Source organism: Eucyclogobius newberryi, unplaced genomic scaffold (assembly GCF_026437365.1).
Source record: "Eucyclogobius newberryi isolate DKJ021-1_F unplaced genomic scaffold, fEucNew1.0.hap1 SCAF_19, whole genome shotgun sequence".
Classification (NCBI taxonomy): domain Eukaryota; kingdom Metazoa; phylum Chordata; class Actinopteri; order Gobiiformes; family Gobiidae; genus Eucyclogobius; species Eucyclogobius newberryi.
The window spans coordinates 22,714,288-22,735,274 of record NW_027315823.1 but is presented as its reverse complement, the minus strand read 5'-3'; the positions used below and the strand labels follow the sequence as shown (position 1 = coordinate 22,735,274).

The following is a 20,987-nucleotide window of genomic DNA, read 5'->3' as shown; positions in this document are numbered from 1 at the left end:
TATTTTTATTGTTTGCAGAAGAATGTAACCTAAATAATGTCTTTGCTAATAGGCTCTTTTCACGATAGGGCTAGTTCCGGTTGCCGTAAGAGTGAGGATCTTAACTTCTCGTTCTATTCATTCTCTATGGGAATAGCCATAAAAAAACGATCTCACAGCAGAGACAACATTTTAAGACTTTTATGTACAATGGAAATTTACACGTTTTACGTGTTTTTTTTTTATCCCTAAAGTCTTACAATATATTAAGTTAAATACAAAACACACAAACTTAATAAAAGTACATAGAATGCAAAGTCGAATGTTTTTGTAAACGGGTTAGTTCAGTTTGTGGTGTTGTTTCATTATTGATTACATTTATTGTGTATATCATTTTCTTGTTATGATCTCAGACTCATAGCTGGTCTGAGAGTATGAAGCAGAGAAAGTGCATGGTCTGGTGATCCTTTGATAGACAAATGGATCACATCAATGGAATGTTGTCTACAGCAGACCTCATGACAGACAAGAGGCACATTCTTTTTGACCCCAATTACCAGAGGTGTTCCTTTACTCGGATAATCCACAGCTACGGCTGCCCCTCCTCTGCACAGACTGTGACTTTCACTGCAGACGTATGGAGGATGTCAATGTGGTGAAAAAGGACTTGTTAGGAAACTGCTCTTGAAATTAAAATGTGGTCTTTGTTCTATGACAAGAATCACCATAAATAGTGATTTACAGTTGGTCATAGGTTTTGTCAATATTATAAATGATTAATATATATATTTTATTTCTTTGTCTAGAAACACTAATGGACTCCACCACAGCGACGGCAGAGTTGGGATGGACAGTTTATCCAGTGTCAGGGTCCAGCGACAACAGTGTAAGTATAATCCACTGTGCTTTGTCTATCTATGTATCTATGTATCTATGTATCTATGTACCTATGTACCTATGTACCTATGTATGTCCACAAACCTGCCATAACAAGCCATAATATATATATATATATTTATATATATATAATTAGTATAACATATTTTTTCTGCAGACAGAGAATCAGGAAACTTTAGCTGTGTGTGTGGCACAACAGCCACTAAAATATAATCAAATCATGCAGTTTTGTGTACTAGTACTGAATATTGAGCTGATTTTGGCAATGATTATTTTTCTGGTTCCTAAGTTTGCTCAGAACTTTCCGAAAATGGGAAATAACTTCATTCAATATTGAATATGTTAACTGAAATGGGCACACAGTGTTCCCTGGCACACTGGCTTTGTTAAATCCCTTGTTTTATTGAATGGTTGTCTCTACAAATGCCCTTGCTTAAGAACACACACACTTATTCCATATTTTGTTTAAAGCATTTATCAAATTGCATTTACTCTGCATCTGTTCGGTCAACGCTCTAAAAATCCATTATTAATTGTACTTGGCACTAGAATCATTGTTTCTAAAGAAAAAGCGGAGCAGCTAATAGGGTTAGGGCACTTGGTCATGGGCGTCTCTCTGAAGGTGCAGGCGGCTGAGTAAATTGGCTCAGTCCCCCGTGATCAATTTAATCCTGACATGTTTTGCTATCTCACCTTTAGGTCAAAGCTCAATTAATGAGCTGTCCAGTCCCTAGAGTGAATGCTCTGCTCAACCTTCTAGAGGCAAACCAGTTGAACACTCTTAATACAAACTATGAGACACATTATGTAAATATTTTAAATACATTAAGCCCCAAAACATTCTGTGGCCCTGTGTTGCAACATGGTTAAAATATGTTTTTTCACAGGGAGAATAACCAGCCCAAAGCCACACTGTTAAGCCCAGAATTCCTAAGCCAGACAAATAGCTCCAGTATGTGGTACATTGCTTTGGTGCTGTTTGATGCACTGTGTTTCCACATGGTTAGCCAAGGCTTGGGTTCCTCTGAGCCACATTGATGTCAGGCCTACGCAAATCCAGCCAAAACCAGAGTCTCGCTCCCCTTCACTTTTTTCCTCACCACAGGATTTAGACTTCTTAAACCAAGTCGAAAAGAAAGAGAAAAATGTTGTACACATATTTGCTGGTGTATTTTAGAAAAAACTCACCAGTTTATTCAAGTATTAATGCCTCTGCGGGTTTTTTATAATATGGTTTCAATTATAATCTATCTAATCATAGAAGAAGTTCAGAATATTTGGAATCATTTGGGTCCAGTTTTATCACTCAACCTGAAGTTTGTGAAAGCTCATTCCAACCAAAATTACACAGTCAAAGTTTTCTTTTATTTCGGCCCAGTAAAATATGTCTTATGTACCATTTTGCTTTTGCGTTCAAGCCTTATATCCACAGATTTTTAAAAATGATTTACTTTTGACAATTCCCTTTTTCCAACACAATTTAATACAATTAATGCTCTTAAATCGTGTTAAAAGGTGGGAAATACTGTATATAGAAATGTAGATAATATGTTGACTGTTGTTTTGAATAATAATAATTATACTATTTTATATATACAAATAAAAATGTTATAAAAGGAATAAGTTGATATTTCTGCCCTTTTGTGAATCCATTTTAGTGACATTTTGCATTTGTCTCATAATCAAACCTCAACTAATACTTTTAAAGATTTTTTCTAACACATGTCTGTTGGATTGACATAACATGCTTTGAATATCTTTATCAGGACACTCCAAAAGTATTCAGCTACAATTTTTTGTCAATACACACCAATTTCTTGAGGGTGAAAACGATAAAGCAGAACGTTAGAAAGGTCAGAATGGTAAAAACGCTAACTCACATCTTCCTCCTCCGTTTCACGCTTGCCCTCTTGAAAATCTCCTTATCAATCAGATTTTATCCCGGGCTGAAAATGCAATGAAAAGCGAACAAGCTCCAAAGCTGCTGGATTTAGACACGTACGTAGAACTGGGCCTACACTCTGAGTGGGCAGTGTAGATTTATGAGTTTTCGGTGCTGCACATTGAAACGCATTGTAAAGCAGCGGGCCAAGTCGGTCTCTAACTGCCCACGACAACAGGTGTGGCGGCTCCGAGTCTGGTCTCACCCTCACAGCCAGAGGTGCCCTACAGAAGCTATTGTCTTACACATATACTGTATGCACGGCGGTATATTTGGGCTTAGCCGGAGGATCAGTGATTTCCAGCAGAGCGCCACAACGGCATTCGGCTTTCACTAACTCTTGCCGTCATGAAATATACCCTGACACGACATGCGATACTTACTGTGTATATAACGCCATGGAAACGCAAACAAACTGAACGTCGGCGTCACATCATCCGTTTCATTTAAAACCAGATATGTGAACGTCAGCTATCGCATTACAAAGTGTAAGGAAGTCGTCCAAACACCTCTATAAAACAACTGATGCGACGTGATTTACGCCAAACGTTATCTCGGCTTTGAACGGGTAAATAAACTGCATATCACGCTTCACGTATAGCCAAGCCTCTGTTTCATTAAGTAAAATGACTAGCAGAGCTGTTGTCTGGAAGAAAAACTCATAACATAACTTATCTGTCATATTAAAAACACCGCCAAGATGTACGTAATACACAGGCACGAAAACAGACTTCGAACATTTGACCTGAGATTCCAGGCAGTGACGATGTGGATTCATGAACGTTGCTCAACACACATCATATTGTATCAACTGTATATGATGGAAAGCTGATTCAGAACAGATTCTAATATTTTATGTCATGAATGATCTCCCCGTGTTACCGTGGGTTCTCTCCGGGTTCTCCGGCTTCCTCCCACCGTCCAAAGACATGCATGTGTTAGGTAAGATTGGTGACTCTAAATTGGCCCTAGTGAATGAATGTGAGAGTGAACTGTCTGTAATGTCTATGTCTCTGTGTTAACCCTGCGACAAGTTGGCCACTGTCCAGGGTGTACCCCGCCTAAGGCCCGAAGTCACTGGGATAGGCTCCAGTCACCCGCGACCCCAAAAGGGAACAAGCGGTAGAAAATGGATGGATGGATGGAATTAGCCGGAAAAAAATGATTAAAAAGTATCAAGCAAGAAGAGGTAGAGGATAGATCGAAACATTTATAATATCGCAATTGTTCTTTTGGAGGTATACTCAATATATATATATATTTTAAACAAACGTAAAATACTTAACACATCAAACACGACACTGCGAGTGAACAAACAAATACAGCACATTTACAAAGTAGCAGTCCAATAGATCTAAAGTCTGTTGAATGAGACCATTTCAAAATTCAATTGTAATTCTTTCAAAAAAAGTTATGGCCTTTTTCACTCCTTTCACCTGCCAAAAGTATCTCTTTTTGATCAACTCAAATTTGATTTTTTTTCATATCATCTCTATTCAGAACTATTTAAGTGTCCTCTAAAGAGAGACGGAAGCAACTAGTGTAATCTTCCAAACAGGGGTCGAATGTAATATTTCTGCCCTTTTGTATTAGCCCTTTCCTGATGTATTTTTAGAGCATTGTCTGAATTTTGTTATTGCGATAAAGCAAAAAATAAAGATGAAATTGAGACCTTTGTCCACATCGCCCGCCCCTTCAAACAAATCCGTGGATGTGTCACGAATGTATTTGCACATTCCAGATACTTCACAATCTACACCTGACAAAATGGCCGAAACGCTGCGTTTTCCAAAATGATCCTTGAACACTTAATAAACTCGTTTGTTAGAGAGTATTCAGTGGCCTTGCTGTGTGTACTATCTCTGAGAAGTCGGCTCGGTTGAACTCATCTGTGCAACATGTAGTGGGCCACGGCGGGACGGGGTTAAGTGGCCAAGACTTTCATCTCAAGTGGAGCTGCAGAACTCATAAACGGCAGGTCAAAGCTCCAGACCCGTTCACTGCCACATTCAAGAGCAGACAACAAGCACAAACATTTGCACTCGCCATGAACTACTGCTGAATCTGTTGCCTGTACGAGGAACATTGAGGGACACTGAACAGATGATGGCCTTGTTCATAAATAGGCATGTCAAGGTATGTCGTTTAATCCATAATGGTGATTTATTCAGGTCACATTTACGTTTACTTATAATAGATGTATTAAGAAAAGGAAGCAAACACTGAATTCATAACAGTGTAGTGGTAGTAAAAGTAGTCACAGTTTTTTCAATAATAATAGCCGTAGTAGTAGTAAAGGTTAAGTAACAAATAACTGTGGTGAATGGAATACATCTCACTGTAAGAGTAATATTTTGATTTCTCAGTGTATATTCACAATCATATTTTTACTAGCATGTACTACGGCTGTGCAATTAATTTAGTCACTTCTAATTGCCACTAATAAGCTGTCATTTTAAACTTGTTGCAGTGGTTCCTCTCTTTCATAACACTTTCCTGGAATCCGAATTATTAACGGCGATGAGTTTATAAATGTGTTTCACAGCTTTCAGTCGCCATGGAATGCTAACATGCGAATGCTAACTAGCCTGCTAACAGCACGCCAGCGCGCTTCCTGGTTTGCGTCCCGAAAAGATATAATTCAGAATTTGATGCAGGCAGCACACAGCTTATTCTGACCCTAAGAGCTATCTTAAGTGCCGTATTTTCCGGACTATAAGTCGCACCAGCCCAAAAATGCATAATAGAGAAGAAAAAAACATATATAAGTCACACTGGAGTATGAAATGTGGTTGCAAGTGTGAAAATAACAAATAATATCACATATAAGTCGCTCCAGAGTATAAGTATAAATATATATTAAAGTATAAGTCGCACCCCGGCCAAAACTTTGCGACCTATAGTCCCGAAAATACGGTACATGAAACAAATCTGGGAAAAGTGCCTTTAATCAAAAGGTAAAAGCCTGTGGGATGAGATTATCATTGACATTTATTTGTTTTTAATACGACAAAATAAAAGCAAATACAAAATTGTGATCAATCAATATGAGAAAAATAATTGTGATGCATTTTTTTTTGTCTCATGGAAGCACGTTGATACTTTCCCGTGTCGTGCATTAGTAGTGGTCAGCCGTAATGGAAGCTGACGTGAGCGGACAGTTGTCTTTAAGCGTGTGCTCGTATGTGTCCCTCTCTGGAAAGCGAGCCTTGTGCTGGATTGTGCTCCCATGGCCTTTGTCTGAGTAATTGAATGCAGCGAGTTGGTGTCATTTGTCCCGGCTGTCCCTCTGGGGAAGACACTCCTGCTCTGACAGATTCCCCACATCTGCAAATGGGGCGATGCTGCTGCTGCTCGGAGTTTTCTTCCCGGCCTCTCTCGTTGCCTGATTTCACTGTGAATAATTCATTTTGCTCTGTCAGTGATAGAGAGCGGAGTGTGGGCCCAGGATTGTGAAGCACGACTAAGTTAATTCGTACATTGTAATAACAAAACCATGAAAAATAGACGGTTGGTGTAACTTCAAATGTGTGGGGACTGTGTGTTGAGTGGTGCTACAGTATGTGGGGACTTGGTAGTGCCCTTGACTGATGTGGGAAAACATTTTAGCAGCGCTGCTCTCGACAGTCAAATGAATATTGTGCAGTATTTTGACACTTGAAAGTTTTAACCCAGCTTAAGTCCATTAAGACAACTATTTACAGAGGTGCTCAAAGTGGTTTTACTCTACCCAGTAAAAGGGTTATTATTAGTGTTTGTTTTAGTTTTTTTTTAGAAATGTATAATTTTTGCTGACCCCAATATCTACAGATTTGAACAATTCCCTTTTCCAAGATGTTTTTTTTTCTTGCAGAAACATTTAAAAAAAACATTAAGCAGTGAGAATGGTAAAATGTTAACTCAAATAACTATTAAGTTCAGGTGTAAATGTGTTCCATAATTAACCATACAGAGAGTCCTCATATCAATAATAAGGAAATATTAAAAAAAAAAAAAAAATTGCTTTACTGAACCTTTAATTCTTACATTGATATATAATGCATTACTTGGTGAGAGTTTGATATGTCATTGTCATTGTATCACTACTTTATTGAATCAACAGATTTTTTGAGCCAAATAAACACACAAAACAGTGTTTTTTTGTGCCCGCAGGCTTTATTGACAGGAAAATAGTGTGAAATGGGGGATGAAAGAGAAGGGAGGACATGGAGTAAATTTTCAGAGTCAGGAATCGTACTCACGACACAGCAGCCGGCTGCACCTGGAGCCCGGCATACGTGCGCTGTGCCTTAGTGTATCTTATGGCAATTTATTACGCGAGATCTTATGGGTTGAGATTTTGTCCCATCGCTATTATTACCCTACATTTGAAGGACACTAGCCATATTGATCAAACCTGAATAAAACATGATAACAATCTCTTTTGTATCATCACTTAAACTTGGTTCTCACTCAACAGAATGAGGTCAGTCAACAAACTAATGTAATATCTTTCCTTTGGCCCTTAGCCTTAGACCACACCGAAACCTACAGACGACCTTGATATATTATTACAAACACACAACAGTAGTTCCACTGATATTCCTCTTTGTTTGGCAGTAGACTCTTTAAAGAAAAGCAAAGTCTCAGAGTGAACATTTGCGGTTATTCTGCACCGATATCTTTTACCCTTTTGAAGTTAGCCATTTCAAAATCTCCTTCCAAATACCTGACTTAGCGGATGTCCTTGAACATGGCAGCTCATCCATTACCACCATTACTGCAAATTAATTTGGATTTTGGTCGTCAGTGAAGAGCCCAGACGTAAACATGTCTCCCTTTCTTCAGACGACGGTGAAATTAGTGGTGATAGAGGAGTCCAAAACGAATCTCCACGTGCTTCTGAGTGAAGGGTAGTGCTGTCTTTGGCCTTGATGCAGTGTTACGGTTGGCTTTGCAGGGACCAGCTGTCACACAGATGTATTATAGAGGTTAGCCGAACAGGCCTGTCTCCCCCAGAGAGTCACTAGAAGATATTGATTCTAAACTTCATTGTCGGTGAGCGTCGCTGAACTGTGCCGCTTATGTGTAACTCTGAGAAAGTCAACTGGAATACAATAACCTCCGCCCCGCAATGCACTGCACAATATATCGAGTGTTGGCAGCAATGTCCGTATTATAATCAACTGAATATAACTATAATTTTGACCTGGTGTTACATGTTTAATACTGTCTTGATTTTCAATCGTTGTGCCTTGGACAATTTGATTGAACTGATTTTACACCATTTGGAGTGTCCTGAGCCAAAAATAAGACAACACAATAACTATTACCAAATTTAAATATGCAGACACAATGGCATCGGCCCATTTTTTAAAATGTATTTATAAAAAGTCTGATTTTTGATGGTGCCCCATGGAATGTTTTTTCAACGATAAAGTGTGGCCTAAAAGTAGCTTGTCCCTTTTAAAAAAAAAAACAATAAAGAACAAAAAGAAGCAATTTTTTTGGGAAGTATTTGCCCTCACATTTCAAAACACAAGAGTGAGGCCGTGAAAGAGAAAACATCAACCGTTATGAGCAGTTATAAATAAAAGTGCATGTTTGTTGTCAGAACAGTGCCAGAGCGGTTGCAAATTGAATGGTGTGATGCTAACTGACAATCACATAGAAACATACAACAATTCATTTATCCATCCACACTCAAAAACCCTCGTTGTAAGTGCAAGTTCAGTGTCTCTTGTAAAGGTGCTCAAACCTTTCTGGAGGAGGGTCCAACACTAGCTTGTCTCTTTGAAGATAATGTGAACCATTCCAAGCAGGTGGCAGACAAGCTACATAGTGCACCTTTAAGAACACAATATAAAGAATCTTTTTATATTGTGTATTTTGATTTTGTTTTCTCACGTCCACCCAGTCTTCACCTTCAGTCGTTAATGTCATCACAGACTTGAAAGGAAATGCAAGTCGATTTAGGTCATTACATTTCATAACTTTGCTGTTGTGAAAGTCTGGGTGCTGAAAAATAATTGCGTGTCACATGCCAGCCACACCAAACAGTGAAACTAATTTACCGACATTGTATAAACAGGATTATTAGAGCCTGGGACCCAACAAGAGCAATTAAAACATAAAAGACTGGGGTTTTGTTTGGAGGTAGTCATGCATTGTATCTCACCAGATTAAATGCCAGTAGGTTTTCTCCAGGGAGAGAAGCGTACCACAATAAAAGTGTTTCCTTGTTGCTCCCCAACAACCTCATTTTATTCAATATACACATAAAGTTAGTTGCAACAAAAGTTTGTACAATTTGTTTTATTTCTGAATACAATTTTGTGGTGAATTTAGCCCTTCAAAATGTACATTTACTTAGAAGAGTCTCCATTTTGAAGAATTGTCAAAAACGTATATATATATATATATATATATATATATATATATATATATTTTTTTTTTTTTTTTTTTACATCCACATGTAATCCCCCTGAATTTGACCCACTGTACTTCATCAAACTCAGAGGCCCTCAGGTAAATCTAGTCCCATGCGGATGCTCATGTTTGTGATTTGGCCTGTTTTTAGTCTGTGAATTTAATGCAGATCAATTCAAAACATCTCCAGAACGCCCAGAAGTACAAGCCATTGTCATGGCAACAGAGGGCAGAAGGACCGAGCACCAGGAAGGGTCTTTGGGAAAAAGTTTGGGTGCTTTGGTTTAAAGTTTAGGTCAAGGGGCCGTATCAGTGTGAATGGATTCAAAGAGTCGTTCTGGTAGTAAAGAAAACGTTTCACGCTCCAGCACAGGTACAGATAGAACATAACAAGAAAACTGAAAATGAAAATAGAAGAAATGCTTACAACATGGATTATTTGTAGGGTTATTGACATAGTTCAGTGTGTATAGCAGGCTGCCATTTCCAGAATAAAGTAAAAAATGACTGACATTTATTTTCCCGTCCAAATGTACAAAAAAACTCAGATGTCGTGCGATTATTTCAATTTTACAGGTAAAACTAATCCGGTCGAAAGAGTAAACGTGCAAGCTCTTATAAAAACTTTATGGAACTTTAGTTTAGATTTAAAAGAAAATAATATACACATTTAAGGCCTTGTCCTTTTTAGCCTTAATCCTTCCTGATGCTCACCACCTCCACTTTCTACACTTAAAACACATGACCGTTCGTTTTACACCAGCACCGGGTGAAAAACTGTGAAAATGAAGACGTTTCGTCTAATTTCACACTCCAAGTTTGATCGTTAGGCTCTTATTATGCCTCATTTGCTTCCCTCCACTGGCTGTGATGAAAGCAGGGCAAAGAGGCCATGACAGGACAAAAAGGGGCCCTCCATCAAAACACATTTTGTTTGGGGTCCTTGCACCACCCTCCCCCTTGACACAGGACTAACACTTTCCTCTGCGGTTTCCCCTATCTGCATCTCTCATTAGTGACCACCCCCACCTGCCTCTGCCTTCATTTCTATTAACTGTGATTGTCCCTTGCTCCGCGCCGGCCCCAAGACCACTCCGCTTTAATTGGCCCACAGCCGCCCCACTGCTTCTCAACAAGTGGGAAGGTCAATGGCTGCGCTCGACCTGAAATGATGATGTCTGCCAGCATAGGCCAAAAGACATAGCAGCTCTGCGCTTTGGTGAAATGGGAAACGCTGGGAAATCCAAGCTCCTAATGCTAAATCCGCCCGGCCGCATTGCTTTGCTCTGAAGTAACTTATACTGTGGCAGAATTTGCATGTATTTTTATATTTCTGTAAACACAAGGTTAAGGTCAGCAAAATAATCAAATTGTTTTACCGTGTCGTATATTGTATTGTTTGATTTAATACTTTTGCTCAAATGTTGTGTTTCTTTGCACATCATTCAACTTGGGCGGCAGTAGCTCAGTGGTAGAGTGCTCATCTTCTGATCCAAAGGTCGGCGGTTCGACTCCCCGCTCAGTCAGAGCGGTCAGATCCACTGGCCCGCAGGTTGGCGGTGCGATCGCAGCTGCCTCATGTGAATACTGCCGTTGTGTCCTTGGGCAAGACACTTAACCCAACTTGCCCCCCAGTGTCTGCGTATATCTGGGGTGTGAATGTGTGTGTGAATGGGTGACTGGTTCCTTGATGTAAAGCGCTTTGAGTACCTTGACGGTAGAAAAGCGCTATATAAATGTGACCATTTAACTTTTTGTTAACCTAATAATGGAAATATACCATATACTGTAAATTAAAACCTCAAGTAACACTGTTTTGATCCCTAAACCAGTGTTTTATAACCCCAGATGAGCTGCCCCCAATGTGAAGCAACCCAGCGTTCTCAAAGAATCAGAAATGACTTGATTTGAGCACATCGTTGTATGCTACATGACAGTATGTAGACCCACAGGCTTCATAGATTTAGCCAAGCATGATCCGCTTTCTGTTTGGGTTGGCTCTTGAGATTGTTCGGGCACTGGGTCAAGCCTTTGCTGAGCTGTGATTAATTAAAACACGGGAATTACCAACCAAAGCTGTTGTAATTAGTCCAGGGTGTTTGGTAGAAGCCGCCCTGTGACACGCAGGGTGACTTTCTTCTCCCAGCCCGTCAAAAACGATCAAAATCCTCATAAGCGGCCACTAATTTGAGGAATTATATCAGCGGTGTAGTGAAGAGTGAATGGAGGTGGGGCGCCAGGGGGTTGCAGCTGATTCAGAGTGTCTCGTGGGGGTTAAGAACAGACTTTCTTTCTTGGCTGAGACATAAGGGTCAAGGTTATGACCTCCATGATGGGTGGAAAACACAGTGTGTAGTGTAGTTTACGGACGAAGGCAAAAACACCAGATGTAACACCTTCATATTTACAAAGGCACAAAGTAAACAGCATCTAAAGTTATTCTTTTCATTAGAATGTGTGACTTTGACCTTGGTGCATTCTGTGGTTCTGTGGTTTTGCACCATTTTAGATCAAAACTGAGGTTAGACACATCAACAGCTGTGTTAGCTCAAATTTTACTTGGCTGACAACTCAAAAAGAACATGTAAATATATTCTATATGTGATTATATGATAGTTGAGCTAATGGAAAATCTAAAGTAGAAAATAGCAGGTTATGTAATTTTTTTTATTTGATTATGAAAGTATTTTGGGTGAAAGCGTCAGATTAAACTAAACCCAGGCTGAGCTTTTCAACAAATGGGTTTCTTAACAGCTGCAAAATAATATAGCCTGCGATTGCATTTAGCCGTAGAGTTGTCAACAATAGCAATAACTTGGGCTCAGTGAAAGTGCCTGATAAAAATCCAATAAAACGCAAGCACTATCACATTAACAAGGCTGTGCAAGAGATTAAATGCCAGCTTTACAAGTATTAAAGTAAACGTTTACTGTCAAACTGTCAGTAGTACTGCTAATTCCTTCTCCTCTCTTCTCCTCTTTCGCAGTGGGAGGAGGTGAGCGGTTACGACGAGAACATGAACACCATCCGGACGTACCAGGTCTGCAACGTTTTCGACTCCAACCAGAACAACTGGGTACGCACCAAGTACATCCGGCGCCGGGGGGCCCAGCGCATCCACGTGGAGATGAAGTTCTCCGTACGGGACTGCAGTAGCATCCCCAATGTCCCGGGCTCCTGCAAAGAAACCTTTAACCTCTATTACTATGAATCCGACTCGGACACTGCCACCAGACACTCGCCTCCTTGGATGGAGAACCCCTGGATCAAAGTGGACACCATTGCAGCAGATGAGAGCTTTTCCCAAGTCGACTTGGGAGGCAGGGTGATGAAGATAAACACGGAGGTTCGGAGTTTTGGCCCGGTTTCGAAGAATGGCTTCTACCTCGCCTTCCAGGACTATGGCGGGTGCATGTCGCTCATAGCTGTGCGCGTCTTCTACCGGAAGTGCCCTCGGATCATCACAAACGGGGCATTGTTTCAGGAGACTCTGTCAGGGGCGGAGAGTACCTCCCTAGTGGCGGCGAGAGGCGTTTGTATCCCGAACGCCGAGGAGGTGGACGTGCCGATTAAACTGTACTGCAATGGAGATGGAGAATGGATGGTACCGATCGGCCGCTGCATGTGCAAAGCTGGGAATGAGGCGGTTGAGAATGGGACTGTTTGCAGAGGTACGTCTTTTAAATTTATGTTTTAAATAAAATATGACATGCTTAATGCTTATCCAAACACAATGGTATTCCATATATAGAGCCCTAAGCGTTCTCAACTCAAAACTGATTTAGGTTCTCTCTTCAGCTCCCATTATATGTAGTGCCCCAAATAGCTCTATACATATTGATGTTTGAAAATGCTTATGCTGATCCTTTCTGGGAAAATACATATATTTCTTTCACCCTATTTACATTTAAATGTCATTGCCGTTTTTCCAGTTTATGCACAATAGAAAAAAACATTGCTGAATGTAGCAATTCAAATGATAATTTTGGTCAAGGTCTGATCAGAGAATGTGGCAGCTGCTTATGTTGGAAATCAGGACGGTTCTTTCATGCTGCCATATGAAAGGGAAGGTGGGCGTCAACGCAGGTGTTTGGTCACAAATCTCAACTTGACAGCAAGTGTTTTGTATTTTTGATCAAAGTGCTTGTCGGCAGAATCATCTTTTTGAGGTTTCTAATTTTAGATTCTTCTTCATTACTATTTGAATACATTGTTTATTACAAATGCCTCAGTTTAGCGTTATAGAGCAGTATGCTTTTTCAGGTATAGAAAACATATCAAACGCAATTTCGAAGCAGACAAATTTCACTGCTAATCTGCTGGTGAAATGCCTTCTTCCATCTGAGCGAACAAAGAGGATATTTTTCAAAATTGCCTCCCATCTTCCTATCAATTTTCACCTCTCGCAGGCAAATCGATTTAGGCTTTTCAGAACGTCAATGCCGCAGACGTGGCGCGCTGTATGCTGTGGCAGAGCTATGGCAGGTGGCATTTGGTCAACGTGCGCTGGGATCCTCATCATTCTGAGCAGTGTGAGCGAGCGTAGCCTGCAGACTGGAGTCCTGCTGCTGCAGCCCCGAACAACAAACCACCCACCTGTGCGTCTGATGGCTGTCTCTTGTACGTGGCGCTGTAATTACAACACTTCCCCTTCGTGCGTGTGAGCGAGCAGGGAGGAGAAACACGCCGGGCGCTGCTTCACAAACAGAGCCAGGCCTATTTTCTGACTAGTAATGAGGATAGAGGCTGCTCCTCCTATAGGAATACACGCTAATAGGACGAACGAGGCTTGCAGTATGCCGTGTATCCCATTAAGCAGTACAACGTGTTTTTCAGTTTCTTGGAAAATATCACGATTTTATGGAAAACTATGGTAATTTTGATTTGATTCAAACCATTTATGACGTTTATAATAATCTTAATATACTTAATACTATAATGTCTTCTTTGCATGTGTTGCATGTTATTTTATGAAGACAAGCTAGGTATGCATATGTTTGTTTGTTAGTTATTGTTTGGTGATTAATACTTAATAGATTACACAATACCAAGGAAATTACCACTCTTCCCTTGAAGCATGAAGCTTTGATTTCTTGGGTTGGCCAACAACAATCTCAGTGTTTACATGGTTCCAGGAACCTTTATACATGTTTGGTCTAGAACTAAAAAACAGTCAAAAAACTTGTTGTAAGATAATACCAGTAATCGAGTAATTAATTTTCTGCTTGTAAATCTGTGGGAATCTGATACTAATCAATACTTAAACTAGAATCAAAACTAGATATTCTTTTGAAATCACATATACAAGACAAAATCTTTCTTGAATAGTTTTAGAATGGCCTTGAGCTTTATTAGACCACATGGTCACATAAAGAAAGTACTGTCCATCTATTGTCTTAAAAAAAGTTTTTTTTAAATAAAAAAAAAAAATCAACATCGAGTTAAACATTTCATATTTGAATTTAGAAAAAGCTGAAAGCTAACGATGATCCAACAGAAGGTTCTGTTTTATTCAGACAATGCTTTGATTAATAGCAAAGAAGATACTGACTTTTACAAGATATGAGACAAAATATGCCAGAAGTTACCATAAGATAAGATAAGCCTTTATTTGTCCCACAATGGGGACATTTCAGTGTTGCAACACAAAGAAGGTACAGAAGTCAATAATAAAAAACAGATAACTTATAAAACACTTTTTTTTTTAAATGCTCTTATAGAAAAGCTCTTATAAAACTCTTATAAAAAGCCTCTTATACATATACCATGTGCTGCAGCCGTCACTGAGACACATGGATTAAAGCGTGTCTTATAAGCGAAGTTCAGAGACTGACACAGTATGTAAGGTTTGGACTAGTCTCTTCTTCATGACGCTGGAGCCTACATTAAAGCTCTGCTGTATGAGGAGAATGCAGTGTCTGAGATAGCAGCTGTGGATTGATCTGAAATGCTACGCACAGATGGAAATGTTATGAACATCTACAACAGCTACAAAGGTTACACCAAAATGGAAATAAAATAAAATAATAATGATCATTTTCTCTAAATGCAGAACAAGTAGAGGCTAAATTGGACATAATATTGTGTCTTAAAACACTGAATATGATCATTTTACACCAGAGATTGTGATTGTTTTTGTGGTGCAATTATTGTAATAGTTAGTCGCAGACAACCACCCCCATATTCAGTTATAAAAGCAGTACTACATTTTTCATTAAACAATAAAAAGATAAATAATGTGCGAATAAAAGATGCGCAACCTTTTTCCGGTTTGCTCTTCTGTAAACTATCTTTGTCCATCTTTTTAAAACACAGTATGTTCTGCCATCTGCTAAAAACCCTAAATACCCTATCCTGAGTGACTGCTGTGCTGTAGACATCTTTCTGTACGCCGTAAGCAGATATATCATTGGTTAAAACTGTGGTCAGTGTCTGCCTTTCAAGTGCCAGTAGTTGGATAATTAAGTCGTCCATGAGAGATGCATCTTGGTTAGCCCATGTTGTAATGAGTTGGTTTGAGAGAGGTGCCTGTCGTGGTTTGGGGCAGATATCTTCTTTCATAACTGGATTCCAGAGCTAAGAAGACAAGCAAAATGAAAGGGAGTATTGGTTGTGTAATATTAATGTGAAAACTACTGCTTTGTTCTAAGATCTCTTCAACTAAACGTGTAATTACGCATGTAACAATTAAAGCCGCGGCAGGGATCCCAGCAAATAATTACACTGTCACGAAAGCTGTCAAAATATTGATACTAGAACTAGTGCTTACATCAGATTGCTGCAGCTATTCAGTGTCTTCAAAGAAAGAGAAAGTTTCCTCTCTGTGAAATGCAAAGACTTGTTAAACACACAATGTTTGTTTTAGTAAGGACTAAATACAGAGCTAATTTCTAATCATTTCCAAAACACAGTCATGTGTCACCTACCTAATAATTCATATTTGTAGGGATCCTGCCCAAAGTTTACATCATACAGTGTTGCTAGATTAAGGTATTCTGCACTATTTCTGCACTACCGTATTTTCCGGACTATAAGTTGCATAGTTTTGGCCGGGGTGCGACTTATACTTATACATAGTATACATTAGAACATCTTACTGATCTGACATTTACTTGATTTACCAAGTTTTATGGCTCAAAATCGTGATTGGGCTCAACTCTCCAATGGCCTTGTGTTGATTGATTTAGTGTTTGGCCAAAGCTTGCTGTCACATAATTACGCTCCTTGCTTGATGTATGTTTAGTTTACGTTAAAGAGAATATGTCCACAAGTCCAAAATTAGGATCACAAACCATGTACCGTATTTTCCGGACTATAAGTCGCACCGGAGTATAAGTCGCACCAGCCAAAAAATGCATAATAGAAAAGAAAAAAAAACATATATAAGTGGCACTGGAGTTTGAAAATAACAAATAATATCACATCTGAGTCGCTCCGGAGTATAAGTATATAAGTATAAATATAAGTATAAGTCGCACCCCGGCCAAAACTATGAAAAAAGGTGCGACTTATAGTCCGGTAAATACGGCAGGGCCGTAGCCAAGGGGGGTTCGGGGGGTTCGAACGAACCGCCCATTTGGGCCGAAAAGGTCCGTCTTCAGGGACCACAGATATTAGCCCTTCGGGGTCGACGCCCGCACCGGTGCGTTTTGAAACATGGTCGGCTTTAGGACCGCGCAGCATGAAAACTAAGTGACGTAGACGGCTGCCGTCGACGTCAAAGAGGAAGAACGAACGAGAAGAATCATGCTGTTTTTGAGTAGTTTTGGAGAGTTTTAGTATTTCAAGTATTTCATTGTCAGTAATATAGTTGTTGTGAAGCAAAATGAGGGAAACACTTCATGTTGATCAAGTTTAGTCCTGGTTTAGACCTGCTTTAGTCCTGGTTTAGTCCTGGTTTAGTCCTGGTTTAGACCTGGTTTAGTCCTGGTTTAGACCTGGGTTGGACCTGGTTTAGACCTGGTTTAGTCCTGGTTTAGACCTGGGTTGGACCTGGTTTAGTCCTGGGTTAGTCCTGGTTTAGACCTGGGTTGGACCTGGTTTAGACCTGGTTTAGTCCTGGTTTAGACCTGGGTTGGACGTGGTTAAGTCCTGGTTTAGACCTGGTTTAGTCCTGGTTTAGACCTGGGTTGGACCTGGTTTAGACCTGGTTTAGTCCTGGTTTAGACCTGGGTTGGACCTGGTTTAGTCCTGGGTTAGACCTGGTTTAGTCCTGGTTTAGACCTGGGTTGGATCTGGTTTAGACCTGGTTTAGTCCTGGTTTAGACCTGGGTTGGACCTGGTTTAGACCTGGTTTAGTCCTGGTTTAGACCTGGGTTGGACCTGGTTTAGTCCTGGGTTAGACCTGGTTTAGTCCTGGTTTAGACCTGGGTTGGATCTGGTTTAGACCTGGTTTAGTCCTGGTTTAGACCTGGGTTGGACCTGGTTTAGACCTGGTTTAGTCCTGGTTTAGACCTGGGTTGGACCTGGTTTAGTCCTGGTTTAGACCTGGGTTGGACCTGGTTTAGAGTTCCTTCTGAACGTCACTCACATGGAAGTTCAAGCCCTGTGATGTAGCTCTCTGTGTCATTTTGGACAGAAACTGTTTTGAGAAGTTGCACAAATAGAAAAACGCCTGAGGATATACCTACTTTTTATTGTAAATAGTGGTTTATTGCTTGTATATATCAAAAGAATACTTTTATATGTTCATATTTGCCCCTTGTGGTTAAGTTTGAACCTTTTTAATCGCTTGGTTGAGCATGTTTGAGGGTTTTACAATGAAAAAAACATAATTTTTCTAGACAGACTGTGTGTGTTTAGGTCCAGTATGTTGAAATAGTATGTCAAAGTGAAAAACTAGAACAGAAGTAAAGTGTTGGATGATCCGTGAAGTGTTAGCTTTGTTCAGATATTTGTTTAACCGGCTACTGTTGAAGTTTCTGTGTAAAATTACTGTATATGTGTATTTCTTGTTGTTTTTTTGTGATAAAACATTATATGTATACATGTAAGTTATCTACCTCATCATACTAAAAAGGTCCACCTTGACACAAAAAGAACCCCCCCATAGAAATCCTGGCTACGGCCCTGTACGGTATATTCTTTGTAGAGTCTTAACCAATATGCATACCAGTAACAGCTTTAGGAGCATAAAACATACTGAGTAAAATGATAAACTTGATATGAGCTGATCACATACGTCCTGACCGTGCTGAGGCCAGGTTGGCACTGTTGCACCAAGCAATTAGATTAGGAAGGAGGAAAAGCGGCCCTAACCCTTCTGCATGTAGATAAAGAGAGTTCAGAGGATTGAGTGTGGAGGTGAGTGCGTCCAGATTGAACGATTGCATTGAAACAAGAGGGGAAGAGGCAGCGGTAAGGAAACAAACCCACTGTTAAAATCCCTAGTTATTACCAGTTCTTCGTCTGGGGAGGCTGAGAGGGCTGGAAAGCAGTGTAGCACCGTCGGATCCACGCCTTTATTTCCCCGGTGCTTCTGTTTTATAATGGCCGCTCTAATTGACTTACAGCGCACGTGGGGTAACTGCCTCGCCAATGACTATCCTCTGTGCCGTAACGAGACGCAAAGCAAAACAAACGCATGCACCCCTCAAGGCTCATGCGCTGTAAGCAAACAGAGATGAAGGCAGCTTTGCATTGAGCTGTAATAACAAGCGAAGGAGAGAGAGGGAAATGTCAAAAATAATGGGCTTCTGCACTGTGTTATGCTAAGTAAAAGGTGTACTTATTTTCCTTAGATTAATGGCGGCTTTAGCTGCTGCTATGAACGTTCGGCTGTGCGTTATTGCCCCATCAGATGTTCATTACTGCAACATTTGCCGGGTAAATGGCAACATGACAGATAACAGTGCCTAATTTTCATACTGATCTTTTTAGAGGCCAAATGAAGACTAGATGTTGTGCGTTAGATTGTAGCTACTTTGGAAGGACGTTTTGAAGCAGGAGAACAGAAATGGAGCTATGAGACGAGTCGTTTTGTTCACAGAAGCTCCAGGGAGCGCCCCAGCTGTGATGGCTTTTCAGTGTGTCCAGGTGCCTCTTTTCTAACCATTTTCCCCCGTCTTGGTTTTACAGTTGAACTGGGAGGAACAATCTTTGGACAACCCTCAAGAGATAAAAGCTGCATGACAGCGGTTGAAAAAACTCAGACCCAAGCTTTATTTTTAATGTACAGTCCAAGCCTAAACAAAGTAATCCTTCACACTTGAATATTTATCAGATGTGATAACGTGACCTGTGAACTTGTAAATCTCCCCGAACAGGAGGATCATGGCCTGTTAAGCCTGCGACTATTTTTCACATGTTTTTTGCACATGGCAGATTCAGACCTCTGCCTGCTTCCAAAGCGCTGTATATGTTTTAGCTCTAGTTTTTACCTGGTTGTATGCATTTCTCCGAAATCCATGCACAAACTTTAAATGTGTTCCATCCGTGGATACTTAATGTTGATTTGTGTTGTGAGCGTACATGGGAACAGTCCATTTAAAAGATTACCCACAGAATGTTACAAATTCCACGGTAATAGTTGCTGCTGATTAGTGCTATTTAAGAATCATATCTATTGTTGTTCCGCGTGAGAGCTGGCTGACAACTGCCTTTCGCTCCGAGTTAAGCTCCTGATAAACTTGTGCAGGCCGGGCTTCTTTTACATAAGGGAATGAGAGCACAGTATAGCAGGGCCTCCATATGGGCCTCCTCTCTGTCATCAGGGACACGGCCGGGGCTTTGTCAAACTATCCCCATGTGCTTCCTCTCTCCACTGTCCCGTTTGAGGATTCGCGTCTGTCCCGTGGCTAAAGGAGGCTGATGGATCAAGCATCTGTCTGGTTAAAGGATGAGAAACAATTGGCGCTTCGTGCTAAAGGCAGGAATCCCTCTCGAGTATCAGTGACCTTGTTTCCTCTGATGATGTATTAGAAGTCGGTCAACACTGCGAGAAAACTGTGGAGACTCGTGTTGTGTGCCGTTGACCTATTTCGGAGCTGTTTTCTTTGCTCTAGACCCTCTCAATTCTTTACATTAGGGGCATATGGTGGATGTGCTGCATTTGTTCATTTGCAATTAACACTTGGGTGGAGTCAGTGTGCAGTTTCACGCAACAGATCTTGTGTCATGACTTTATGTCCAAGTGTGCTCTTTTGTGCTTATATAATGTATATTCTACTGGTGCGTCGTGGAGTTTAGTTCAAATCGTTCAACAGTTGGTTCCACTTACACAACCTCACAACTGCCCTCACATTGACTTTGCGCCGGTGCCGTAAATCTCGGACTGTACGTACTTCTTCCTAGTGCAATAATGGATTCTAAAATAAGAAACATCACACTGCAGAGATGTGGTGAATTCAATTTGATTTAGTATTAAACAGCTGCAGGAGCGAGAGGTACACGAGAGAATGGAAAACAGCGGCGGTGTGGAAGAGTGATGTTAACAAGAACATGTGGAGCTCTGGAATTCACCTGTTAGGCCTTCAACAGTTGTAATGCCCGCAAATGTGTTAATCCCAGCAAAAATAATGAACAATACTTGACTATACAGTAGCTAAACACATAGAAAAGAGAGAAAATACAATCATATTTAAAGTTACATTGAAGCTTGACAGTTATAATTCCATGAAAATTGATTTCGTAACATTCTTCATAGTTCAGAGATAGTTAAGTGTTATGCCATACTGGGGTATATTAACATTTCCATGGATTGAATTGGTAGAGTAATGAGTTGGTCTTCAATAGCCTAAAGGTTGATGTTTTGGAATCCTGC

The 20,987-nt window shown here is 40.3% G+C and overlaps 1 protein-coding gene across 6 annotated transcripts in view; it reads left to right on the top strand.

The window, feature by feature from the left end:
- The window catches only part of ephb2b (eph receptor B2b), a 114,764-nt gene that overhangs the window by 44,071 nt on the left and 49,706 nt on the right, over nucleotides 1-20,987 (top strand). For all 6 annotated transcript variants that reach the window (XM_072452181.1, XM_072452183.1, XM_072452179.1 and 3 more), the window contains exons 2-3: nucleotides 786-865; nucleotides 12,213-12,897. In XM_072452181.1, the coding sequence (XP_072308282.1) occupies nucleotides 786-865; nucleotides 12,213-12,897 (765 nt within the window). The remainder of the gene's footprint in view (nucleotides 1-785; nucleotides 866-12,212; nucleotides 12,898-20,987) is intronic.